The following is a 12,639-nucleotide window of genomic DNA, read 5'->3' on the forward strand; positions in this document are numbered from 1 at the left end:
CTTAGAAGAAGTCAAAGGGTTAGAAAAGAGAAAAGTCTAGGGTTGGATGAAATAAATTCTCAAGGAATTTCTTTCTACATGTTAGAAGGAAATAGAGAAGAAGTCATTAGAAAAATTCCAATTGTACTTCTTATTGAGGATGTGTAACGCCCTGGGTAGCCAAGACTGTTACACTGTGTGTTTATAAAGGCGCAAGACTTGATAACCAAGTCATTTAGTTAAAATGTGTCACTAAAACCATTACTGAGCTAGGGTTAAAAATTTTGGTCAAAAAGATACATTTCATATAAATAAATGTTTTATACATGGGATCCGAAAAGTAATAAAGTTTAAAGGACAGTTTTCAAAATTTTCCAGAGTATATACATCAATTGGCCATTCTAAGGGCAAAACGGACATTTAAGGTCCTCCTGTTCCTGTCCTTCCCTCAACCGTGGCTGCCGAGCAGCTAATCATGTACATTCTGCCTCTAAAGCTCTCCAAATCAGGGCTGATCTAGCTTACACTTGCCTTTACCCGCACATTGTAGCACCTGTGAGCCAAGGTCCAGCAAGAAAACCATAATATCATAGCATAAACAATGACAATAACCAAATAATTATTTAAACATGATCATATAATCAGCAGACCATGACATACACAAAATCAATAGACATAACCAATAAATCCACAACCAATACTCAGATATTCAGCATATCATATTCAACACATAACAACAGCTACTAATCATACAATAACCAGGGTCGATGCCTTAGGTCACACCCTCTGTTTACACCACTGACTCCGGTCCGCTTAAATCGAGCTCACTGAATATTAAGCTATCCTCAGCTACCAGTGGCTGAGTTGTGCCCTGTGCGCCAATATAAACTTCGGCACTCTTAGGCCGTGTGTTTTATATTCACATGGCATAATACCATCTTACATAATGCAGACAAGAAAAAGGAGCCCTTAGTCCCATTATAAACTCACAACCGGGTGCAGTTTTCTTACCTTTGATTCCAAGTGTTATGATTACAAGAGATGACCCCTTGAGCACGATCCGTTTCCCGAGCCCTAGCTTACACCTAGTCACAACCAAGATAAGGGATTCCATCAATAATAATTGTATAAAGGTTTCCGGACCAAGTTCTAGCCTTCGGAACATCGAATTCCACCAAACACGGTGGTGGAGTCGATCCCGAGCACTCTAGATTAGGTTCTCGTGCCTAAAACCTCCCTAAGGCCAAATATTCCCTTAAGACCCACGACCCAAGCCTTCTATGCCGCGGCCCGCATCCTTCCAGAGGCCCATCCTCGCCCAAAAATAGACACGGGTTGCGGCCCAGCATTCCCCATGTCGCGGCCCGCCCTTCTTCCTTAGCTACCATCTCTTCTAGAGGGCCGCGACACACCAAGAACTAAGCCGCGCTCTGACCCCTTCGAAACCAGAAAACCCACCATTTTTAACAACCAAACCTCACTCAAATTCACCCAAAACCATCCCAATGATACAATTCAACTATCACTGTAACGCCCTGGATAGCCAAGACCGTTACACTGTGTGTTTATAAAGTGCCAAACTTGCTAATCAAGTATTTAAAGTAAAAGCGTGTTACTTAAATAGTAGAGGAACTAGGGTTAAAAGAGTTTTGGTCTCAAAAGGTACATTTTCATTACTAAACATTGTTTATGTACATGGGATCCCAAAAATGACAGTTTAAAAGCCATTTACAAAAGTTACAAAGTCTATATATATCAACAGCCATACTAAGGCAAAATGAGCAGTTAGGTAATCTCTGTCCTGACACACTTCTCGACCGTGGTGATCGAACGGCTGGCTATGTACATTTCACCTCGGAGCTCTCCACCTCAGGCCTGGTCCAGCTTGCCCTTACCCTTACCTGCACCACGAAGCACCCGTGAGCCAAGGCCCAGCAAGAAAACACAGTAATAACAGAGCATGAACAATTAGCAATCAACTCAGTTACTCATACAGCATCTCACAAATTCAAGTATATCATCATTCAAGTATACCACATACAAAGCATTTCAACTCATGATACATATTGCACAGACGATAACCAGGGCTAGCGCTCACAGGCCGTTCCCTCTGTTATCCTATTGTTTCTGGCTCCCAGTGGCCAATTCGCGCCCCGTGCGCTAAAAATCATGAACAGTACTCTTAGACCGCTTATACGTGTCCCTTGGCATAATACCAACGATGACACAATACAATTCTCGGGAGCACTTAGTCCCACCACAATCATACATTCAGGTGCAGTTTTCTTACCTTTCAATTCACTAGTTTCCGATGCCACGTAGCCACAAGCACGGTCCTCTACCCCGAGCCTCTTCAAAGTCCTAATCACAACACAAATATAATATTCTTTGTCATTAACCAATCCAAGACTACCTTCCCGGTACCTAACCCACACTCTCGGAACCCCCAAAACCTTAGAACAACACCCCGGAGACATCCCCCGAACCCCCGGAGCAAAGGCCAAAAATTGCAAAATGTAACACCCTGAAATTTGCCTTGTGCCGCGGCACCCAACACCAGAGACCCCTAGGTCGCGGCAAGCAAAAGCTGTACCGCGGCACACCATCGCAGACCCAGATTTCTGGGTTTTCCTTCGCGTTTTTCCCGAGCCTAACTCACTCCAAATCACCCCAACTTCATACCCAAGCCCCAAAACCTGTTTGAAACCCCACATAGACCAACCAACAACTTTTAAACACTATAACCCAACTCAACTACACATTTACCCACAGAATTCACACCTAAATTCAGATTTAAACCATTGAACCAAAGCTTGAGAAATGTGTAAACCAGCCCCTTTAGATTCTTAAACCATAACAGCTACGAAAATTTAAACATGATACACTCTTACCTCAGTCAAGTACTCAGCTTGGATTCTCCCCAACTCTAGCTTCAAATCACCTTCTCCTTTTGATTACTCCAACTCTAAATTCATGCAAAACCAGCCACCAACTTGCTTCAATTCATATTCATCTCTAAAAATTCAGACTTGAAACTTAAACATATTATAGCCAAATCCTTACCCCTGAGTTTTCTTGGCCTAAGCTTGGTTGATAACCTCAATCACCCCCTTGATTCTCCTTCCAAGAGCTAGAGTTCAGCTTCTCTTTTCCTTCTTTCTTCTGTTATATTTCTAGGTCTCCAATATTCAGCATAAACCAACTCCCAAAGTGTTATACGTAAATGTTATTCCTTCAGCTCAAACTCATCTACTAACTGCCAAAATACCATTTTAACCCTCCATTAATATCACTTACTAACTAGACCTCAAGGGCTTATTTGTCCTTTCCCTAATTTTGCAATTCTACCACTTTCCCAATAAAACCCGTTACTCTCTATAGTTACCAACAGTTACGCAGGTTACCAAATCACCAGTTACCATTATCTAGTTTCCTAGAACCGTCTTGGCACGTGCATCACGTTTGTATCACAGCACCCACACAGTACAATTCACATATCATAATTATCACATAATATAATCCACATAGTCATATAACATGCTTAAAATCATAATCATACATCTTAATCATAATAACCACACATAATTCCCATCTTGCCTTCCCGGCACACTAATCAAGGCCCTTAAGCCTTATTAGTGAATTTGGGTCGTTACAATCACAACCATCCTAACATGTTTCCAGCAGCAAAACCCAACAAACACCTAGCTTAGAAACTCATCAAAATCTCACTTTAATCCTTAAAACCCATAAGTTTATAAACACCAAAACCCCGCCAAGAAAACACAGAATTCAGATGCTAAACTATCATTACAAGCTTACCTTTACTGAAGAACAAGTCCACCAAACAATTGCTGAGCTAACTCCCAAGTCTTTTGGCTTAATTGAACCTTTAATGTCAAAAACCCATAAACACTTAAAACCCAGCCAAAACTACAGAATTTAATAACCAAAGATGTAACTCGGAACTTACCTCAATCCTTGATTAGATCCTCTAGCTAACCCTGAGCTAATCTCCAAAGTCCCAACTCAAATTCTTGAATCTTTAGCTAAGTCCTCCTTTGATTTCCAATGGCTTCCTTGAGAGAAAATGTTGAGTGAGCTGAGAGAAGAGGGAAGGGTCGGTTTTAGGTGTTTCTACTGCCTTCCCTTGGTTTTGTTTTATCTTATTTAGTTTACTTAAGTTAATCCCAAAGCTCAGGGTGCCAAAAACATCCCCGGGGGTAAAATGGTAAATTTCCCCAATATTCCCTCCTAAACTTCCTAACCTCAAATATATCTCCAATCATTTATTTTCATAACCCGATAACCCAAATAACCATCTAATATTCAAAATACCCCTTGACTCGCCCCAAGTCAAGTATTGGGTCCCGTTGTGACTTTCCCGCCAACTGGCTCCCTAGGATTGCCTCAAGCTGCACGCTGCAAATATATCCACATAATAATGTGGTCTCAACAATTTATCACAAATAATTACATTTATGCCCTCAACAGGCTAAAATTATGAATATGCCCTTTTAATCTAATCAGGGCCTACATGCATCCTAATACTCATAATTATGCATCTCATATATCCAAATAATCATATAAGCATGCTTATCACATAATCGTGCATTAAATCATTTAAATCGCACATAAACCAATTATGCCCTCCCGACACACTAATCAAGGCCCTTAAGCCTTAATAGTAACTTTGGGTCGTTATAGGATGATCCTAAGATCTATAGAGAAACCATGCAATCAAGAGATAGTGCATTTTTTAAAGAAACCATCAATGATGAGATAGACCCCATTCTTTCCAATAACACTTAGGAATTGGTAGACCTCCCACCAGGGTCTAAGCCAATCGGGTGGAAGTGGGTATTTAGGAGGAAATATCACATGGATGACACTATCGAAAGATATATATATATATATATATTAGTAGCTAAATGGTTTATGCAAAAAGAGGGTATTAATTATTTTGATACCTATGTGCCTGTGGCATGTAACACCCCGAGTTTTGAGCACCTACTAGTATCTAAGAACATGGTGGTGAGTTATGTATGAATATAATTTTGAATAATAATATATGCTTGAATATAAAATTTCATGTTGCTAATTTTATCCAAAGTGTGAAATGTTCATTTTGGTAACAAACCGAGCATTTCGGTCCCAGACATAAATGGAAACCCTAATTGGGTAAATTCTCCAATAAAATATTATTTGAGAAGTATAATTATGGAAAAATATTATTGGACATTAAATTATTGGATTAATTCATATTCAGGTCAAAAAATTTGATTTTGTATGAAAAATCTCTTAAAATGCATTTTTGTTAAAAATGCACATTTAGCCAAAAATAAGATTTTGGCTAATTGAATTACTTGAGTTATAAATATAGAAGTGTGACCACTTAAATTAAATAATAAATACATAAATGTGACAAAATATGTTTTGAAAGTTACAAATAAATGGGACACATGTATTTGTCCAGATTTGTAATATACTTTTTGGAGTTACACATCTTACAAATCAGTAACCATTTGTAACTTCCAAAAGATCACCTATTAATGTGTAAAATGAGAGTTACACATTTCTAAATTGAATTTCATGAGTATTATGCTTATTTTTAACTCCCAAATATGTGAATAGAGGTTACAAAACATGTGAGAAAGATTTGGGAGGAAATGCAAAATCTGTGACTGACTAGTCACTATGTGTCGCGGCGTCCACTGTGTGTCGTCGCAGCGCCCAGGTACGCTGCTAGCCAAAAATGAGTTTCATGCATTTTTAACGTTGCAAACTTTTTTGTAACTTTCAATTCCATAACACAAAATTTAACATTGGTAGCAACCAAGGGGGTTGGTGGAGTTTGAAATTCAAAAAATGTCTCAAAACTCTATAAATAGAAGCATAGTGCTCACTTATTATATATACCATTTCTATTCACTAGAGCACATAGCTAGAAATTCATCAAAAGGTTGATAAATCCAGATTGCTATTTCCATTTGAGAGTTACCTTAGTGCTTAGAGAATAGGGGAAATAATCTTTTGGACAAAGTTCTTGAACCTTGTTCAAGTTGGTGATCCCCGCTATTCTACACTTAAGGTTGTGTGAGTATAAGAGTATTTTATCTCTCATTCTTTGCTCTTATTTCAATTTCTAGTATCTATATTTCCTTGTATTATTATTTTTTGAGGTGTATATTTTCTTCACTATATATGATATTTTCTTCTTATTTACAGGTATTTTTAATTTAAAGTTGTAACATTTATTTTATCAATCTTATAATCTAATTTGTATTTCTTGCTTAGAGTTGTATCTTGGTTTCATATTTCCATTGAAATATATATATATATATATATATATTTATATAACATTCAAATGCTTATCCCTCTTTGTTTCAATGGAGGGAGAGACCATCAAGTTTACAACACAAGCACATAACCACACTAAATCCTTGAAATATTAAGTTTACAATACAACCATTCAAAATTAAAATTAATGTCTCTAAACCAATAACTAAAGTGCTTAGATAGTAACATAACATGAAAACAACAACAAAAACATCTCCAAAGTGCTAATATAGCATCAACAAACAACAACAATTCAATTAAATATATTTATATAATAAATATATGTATATGAAATATATATATGAATTGTAATTGGATTGGATCGATTTCTAATTGGATTTTTACAATTCCATCTGCCAACCGATCAAATCCAATTAACATATAACTTTGCAAATCCAATCAAATCCAATTATAATTGGATATCCAATTTTTCGTAATTAAATTGGTTCGGGATAATTGGATTGGTTTGGATCTTGAGCGCCCCTACTAACCATTAACAATCTGTTAAATGGTGACTCAACATACATGTTTTTTTTTGTCAGGAATTGCTTTATTATTATTCAGAAGAGTTTCTTTTAGTTGTGGTCCCTATTATTTACACTTTGTAACACTTAGGCCCCAAAAGTTGATTTTGTATAAGTTAGGTCCTCAAACTTTTCAAATTGTATCATTTAGGTCCCTAAATGATATTTGTATTTCTTTTTTCATTTAAAAGACAAAAAAATACAAAATAAATGGTAAATCATTCTTAAAATATTTGGACATTTAATTTATGACAATAAAAAACATGACATGAGAAAAAAAATATTTTCATGGAATTTTTAAAAAATATTTAATATTTTTATATATTAAATTAATGTTTTATTAAAAAAAATATTCTTACCAACATTGTTGTTTTATAATTAATATTAATAAATATATTATCTTGATTATCTTGATATTATCAATTTTTATTATGTTTATGATTTTTTATTTCATTCTTTTTTTAAAACTTAATAATGTATATAAAGTTATTTATGTGCATATATATCACTTCTACAAAAATGTACTTAGACGACACACATGAGATAACGTTTTTAGTAGAACTGTCGTGTCGTCTTAAAAATAAATATGACACAACAGTCACTCTCGAACTGTCATGCCCTACAGATTAAAACTCACATCAGATGTCAGTTTTAGTGAGACTGTTGTAACATGACTACTTTTAACACGAGACAACATTTCTACTAAAACCATTGTCTAATGCAATACAAATTTTTTTAATAAAAAACTAATTTGATTTGTATTTTTTAATAGAAGGGGAAATAGAGGCAAAAGTACCCAATGTTTTGAAAAAACTAGTGAATTAATACCCAATCCTTTTTTGTTTTGGGAAAAGTACACAATGTCCACTTCTGTTGGTATCCATCGGTACCCAACCCATTAAGTCCGTTAAAAGCTGACTCTGGACCCACGTGTCAGCTCCTTATTGGCCCATATATAAAATATTTTTTAAAATTAAATTTAAAATAGAAAAAAATTATTACAAAATAATTTAATCACTAAAAAAAATTAAAATTAGTATAAAAAATATAATTAGTGAATAGTTTAATTTTAAAAATAAACTAAATTTTCTAAATATATATTTATAAAAATTATGTATTTATTAAAAACTTTTAAAATTAATTTCTTTTGTTTCTAAATTTTTCTTATTATTAACTTTTGTATTTATAATAATATTTATATTAAAATTTAAATTTAATTATATAATGGGATAATAGATGGATTTATGTCCCAAATTAAGTATTATTCCTTGGAATAATTAATAAGTGACATTAAAATTTAGAAATAGAGAAAAAATTGAATTTAAAGAGTTTTACTTTTGTTAAATTGCATTATTATTTATTGAGAAATAAATAATAAGAAAGCTTTAAATTTGATAAATGAGATTTATCAAGTGTTTACCCAAAAACAGCTGTTGATGACGTGGCAAGAATTTCTCACACGTGGTTGACACGTGGCAGAGTCAAAATGAAGAGTGTTGTTTGCTTATCGACCATCTCCCTGATGCTTTATCAAACCTCACGATTAGATGCGACCAGACTAGTCGTATGCTTCAGTTTATTTCTTTAAAAGATTGTAATCTTATAATAACTACGTTGATTATTTCCTCTCTATTGCCTTGATACATGGATATTAAGGATAGTTAAGGCCCATTGGGCCATGTAACCCCCCTTGAGCCTATAAATATGCATGAGAGAGCTCAAGGAGGGGACTTTTGACTTTTTAATCTTTTTTCTAAATACTGAGGGAAAGAGCGTATAGTGCGATTATCCTCCAAAAGTTGTATTTTCTCTTAAGGCTTGTGAAACTCAAGAACCCTAGTTCTTTGATCACGACATTTAGATTCAATATCAATAATAGCACTAAGTGGACGTAGGTCATTACCATTCAATTGGGGCCGAACCACTATAAATCATCTGTGTCATTTCTTTACCATTGGATTCCATTCTTGATTATCATCTCATTTCTTGTCGTATTTCTGACTTCGTGTCGTTGGCCAAATCAAGAGTCAACATCAAGAATTAAATATTTATGTTTTAAATTATGAGAATCAAAATAAATAAAAAATTTGATCACCTATTCATTAATATTGAAATAAAACTTGTCAAAGTAGTAACTAATAATTTGTAATATTACTAAGTAAAAAAGAAATTTTAAAAATTATAATAATAGTTATTTAAGATATTATATTAAACTAATTAGTATTTTTTTTTCTTTTCCAAAACTTATAATAATGATTTTTAATAAAAATAAAATAATCTTGAAAATTAGGTCACCCGCCCAAATCCCTCCCTTCCCCTCATCGTCTTCCCCACGATACCAGCGCCCAACACCCACCCACCCCTTTCCTTGTGTGTGGCCTACCATTCTTGGCACCGCCCAACCTCTCCTGGCCTCTCTCCCCTGCACCGCCCATCTACTGAGTCAGCGAACGACGACGTGCGGCCTCCGCTCAGCCGCCCAGCTCCGGCCTACTTCCCTTGTCGCCGCCCTTTACTAGCCTCTCTCTGTCTCCCTCGCAGTTTATATCCATTAAATTTTGGTATTCCTTTTCTACAATGAGTTTTATTTTTCTGCAATGGTTTTCTGGTAATTAATATACAAATATGTGGTTATTTTATTGTGTGTATTTACAATACCTATATATCTTTTATTAAATATTGATAGTTTTGTTGAAATTTCTTTGACTGTGAAACCTATTACTTGTGATTCATTTGTGTTTAGTGGATGAAAGTGTTGATAAAATATTATTTTTAGTTATGTCGTTAATGTAATTAAGGTGTTTGATTGAATTCTTGAATGATAAAAGATATAGGCTTTTATTTAATTGGAGATGTGGTGTGGTTCGATGTAATATTGTGTATAAAAGATAAGTTTGTTTTTTAAAAGAGAAACATAAAAGAGAGAAGTGGGGTTCTGTATAGTAAAGTTAAAAGGATTTGAAAGTTATTATATCCAGATATATTTATAAGACTCTCCAATATAGTAAGTTTCCTTAAAAAAAATTCTTTGCGTATATATATGTATTGTCTCCTCTTGCTGCCATGTTAATCTCTTACATCTTGCTCCGGTCTTTCCTTGTCTCCATCTTACACATATCTTATTTCTCTTTAAATTATTTAAGGCCTTCATCCAATTTGCATTGTTGAAAGGTAATTGCTCTAATTTATTTGATGCATTTGTTTTTGGTAGATTATTGTGCTTTTTAGAATAATAATTTTGTTGGGTTTTCTTTTTTCAAATCATAAAGGTTATAAACAAACTTTGACTGGATGACTTACTGTGCTTTATGTCTTCAATTTGATCAATTTTTCACCAATTCAGGATTTGATATATCATTTGAACTTTATTTTTAAGCGGCAATTTACAGTAGAGACTATCTTATCAGTTTTTTTTTTAATATTCTAACCCTACTGTTTCTAGCTAATATTGTATTAAGCTCTTGAATATTTTCTGCACTGATTTTTGTATGTAGTCTTTTCTGCAATGGACTATTAGTTACTTTAGATGGCTGATGATAGCCTATGTAGTCTCATTTTTTTTCCTTTGACACTGTTTGTGTTACAGGCGTATCAACATCTAGGGGAGGAAAACATTCCCAAGTTTACTGTGATTGTGGCTCAGAAAAATCATCACACAAAGTTATTTCAAGCTGGCGGTGCCAACAATAATGTCCCACCAGGTTTGCTGTGTGCTTTCAAATCAAGATATACATTATTTCTTTGAGTGAAGTTGTACATACTTATGTAATTCCTGTTTTCATTTCAGGGACTATCGTGGACACTGGAATTGTGCACCCAAGGAACTATGATTTCTATCTGTGCTCTCATGCTGGGATGATTGTAAGTCTCTTGTATCTTAGGAGAGTCTATGTTGTGCATCTCATTCTTAATTTTATGAGCATATCATTTAATTGTTTTTCCAGTTTAATCTTTCTATTAGTTTTCCGGTAGTGTGTAGATTACCATGAATATTTTTTAGGCTGCCATAATGAGATTTGATATTTAGTTCAGATAAGTTGGTTGTTGGTGATATTTGCATGTGTTTTGAATTATCATATTCCAGATTGATTACATACTGATCGGCACAATTCAATTTTCCCTGATTGGAACAATTAAATGCGGATTCAAATAAAGCATTTGATCTCTTTGTAACTATGTTTCTTTTTCCATTTTTTATCGGCTGCTACAAAACACAGGGAACTTCTAGGCCAGCACACTATCATGTCCTAGTTGATGAAATTGATTTCTCTCCTGATGACTTACAAAACCTTATCCATTCCTTATCTTACGTGTAAGCTTTTATTCTTTAGTGTTTTATTTTACTCTCTTTTTATTTGTTTATGGTACCTTTTTATGACTTACTGAACTTGTTTCAGGTACCAAAGGAGCACAACTGCAATTTCAATAGGTAGGTTATTAAGAATTGTAGTTTCCTCCTATTACATGCATATATACATATATTACTATATTTTGATCTATAATAAAATTTTATATTACACTGCTTAAATGATCAATTTCATTTTCCAGTTGCTCCAATATGTTATGCCCATCTTGCTGCATATCAAATGGGCCAGTTCATCAAGTTTGAGGATTTATCAGATACTTCTTCAGGACAGAAAACTGTTACTTCTTCGGGTATCATTCCTGTTCCAGATCTCCCTAAGTTGCATGACAATGTTAAGGGATCTATGTTCTTTTGCTGAGGTGTTGTGGATAGCTTTTGGCGGACATATTTTGACTTTCATTTTGACACAAGAAAAGGTCTTTGAAAACGTACATATTACATAGACGGGGAAAACGACAGATGGGTTCTTTAGGTGAGTAGTGAAATAGGAAATACTCGAAATAATAGTTTAGTTGAGTTGTGGACTCTTTGAGATGCACAGTGCTTTCAACAAATAGTTAACTTTATGTTTAGGAATTAAGTTATCTGAACAATCGGTTACCCAAGAAAAGTTTTAACCATATAATCTTGCTACCTACGTCCTCAGTCTTCAAAGTACCAAGTCTTGAGTTCAACTAACAGATCAAGCTATTACAATAGACTTTTCCAAATGCTCTATTCCATCGGTGCCAACCTCACCAATACAAATGATATAGAAGTTTAAGTACAATAATACACCCTCTCGTAAGATGATGAATACAAAATAAAAACCTAGAGAGAAATGCACACAAATGAATAATCACAATCTTCGCTCATGTGTTTGAAAAGATTTACACTAGAAAAGAATTTGGAACACTTTTAGCTAGCTTAATAGTAATATATCTGATAGAAGCTTACACACCCCATTTGGAAAAAAGCAATTAACTACAAAAAAAATGTGGTTCAACTTGTGGTTTTGAAGCCATGAATTTATTCTGAAGGAAACAGAGTTCATAGCCTCTTTTCATTTTCTATGTTTTTCAGCCATGTTTATATGTTTAGCTTGTTTGGACTCTTGAACTCACAATCACCAAAGGGGCTGATGCTTAATGGTTGTCAATTTCTATCTTAAATGTCACTATTTTTTAGGTAAGTTCAATATTGTCTTTGCCATTTATTGGATCTTTATCCTCAACTTTCTTTTTAGCCATGTTTATATGTTTACACTTGCTGCTATATTTGGTTATGTTTAAGTGGGCACAAGATCACAACTGTTATTTTCTTGTCATTTTTAGTGTTCAAGTAAGATATATATTTATATATATATAAGGTCTTGATTAATTTCCCCACTGCATCTCTTTCTTGCCCACTCTAATCCTATTTGTTATATTAGAAGGTGAGCTAGAACAAATAGCG

General features: G+C 34.3%; 1 protein-coding gene across 1 annotated transcript; it reads left to right on the top strand.

Moving 5' to 3' along the window:
* The first annotated feature begins 9,130 nt into the window (after positions 1-9,130).
* On the top strand, positions 9,131-12,384 carry LOC133830928 (protein argonaute 4B-like). Its single transcript, XM_062261045.1, has 6 exons — positions 9,131-9,400; positions 10,426-10,540; positions 10,627-10,700; positions 11,057-11,151; positions 11,237-11,268; positions 11,388-12,384. Exons 3-6 carry the CDS (start codon positions 10,695-10,697, stop codon positions 11,561-11,563), a joined length of 309 nt encoding a protein of 102 aa, XP_062117029.1. The 5' UTR covers positions 9,131-9,400; positions 10,426-10,540; positions 10,627-10,694; the 3' UTR covers positions 11,564-12,384.
* Positions 12,385-12,639: the final 255 nt, after the last annotated feature.

Source organism: Humulus lupulus, chromosome 4 (assembly GCF_963169125.1).
Source record: "Humulus lupulus chromosome 4, drHumLupu1.1, whole genome shotgun sequence".
Classification (NCBI taxonomy): domain Eukaryota; kingdom Viridiplantae; phylum Streptophyta; class Magnoliopsida; order Rosales; family Cannabaceae; genus Humulus; species Humulus lupulus.

What these genes read in the sequence shown, in the direction of transcription:
- LOC133830928 (XM_062261045.1), top strand. An exon ending in ATCCATTCCTTATCTTACGT is followed by an intron (nt 11,152 to 11,236) that starts GTAAGCTTTTAT and finishes AACTTGTTTCAG; the next exon opens with GTACCAAAGGAGCACAACTG. An exon ending in CACAACTGCAATTTCAATAG is followed by an intron (nt 11,269 to 11,387) that starts GTAGGTTATTAA and finishes TTCATTTTCCAG; the next exon opens with TTGCTCCAATATGTTATGCC.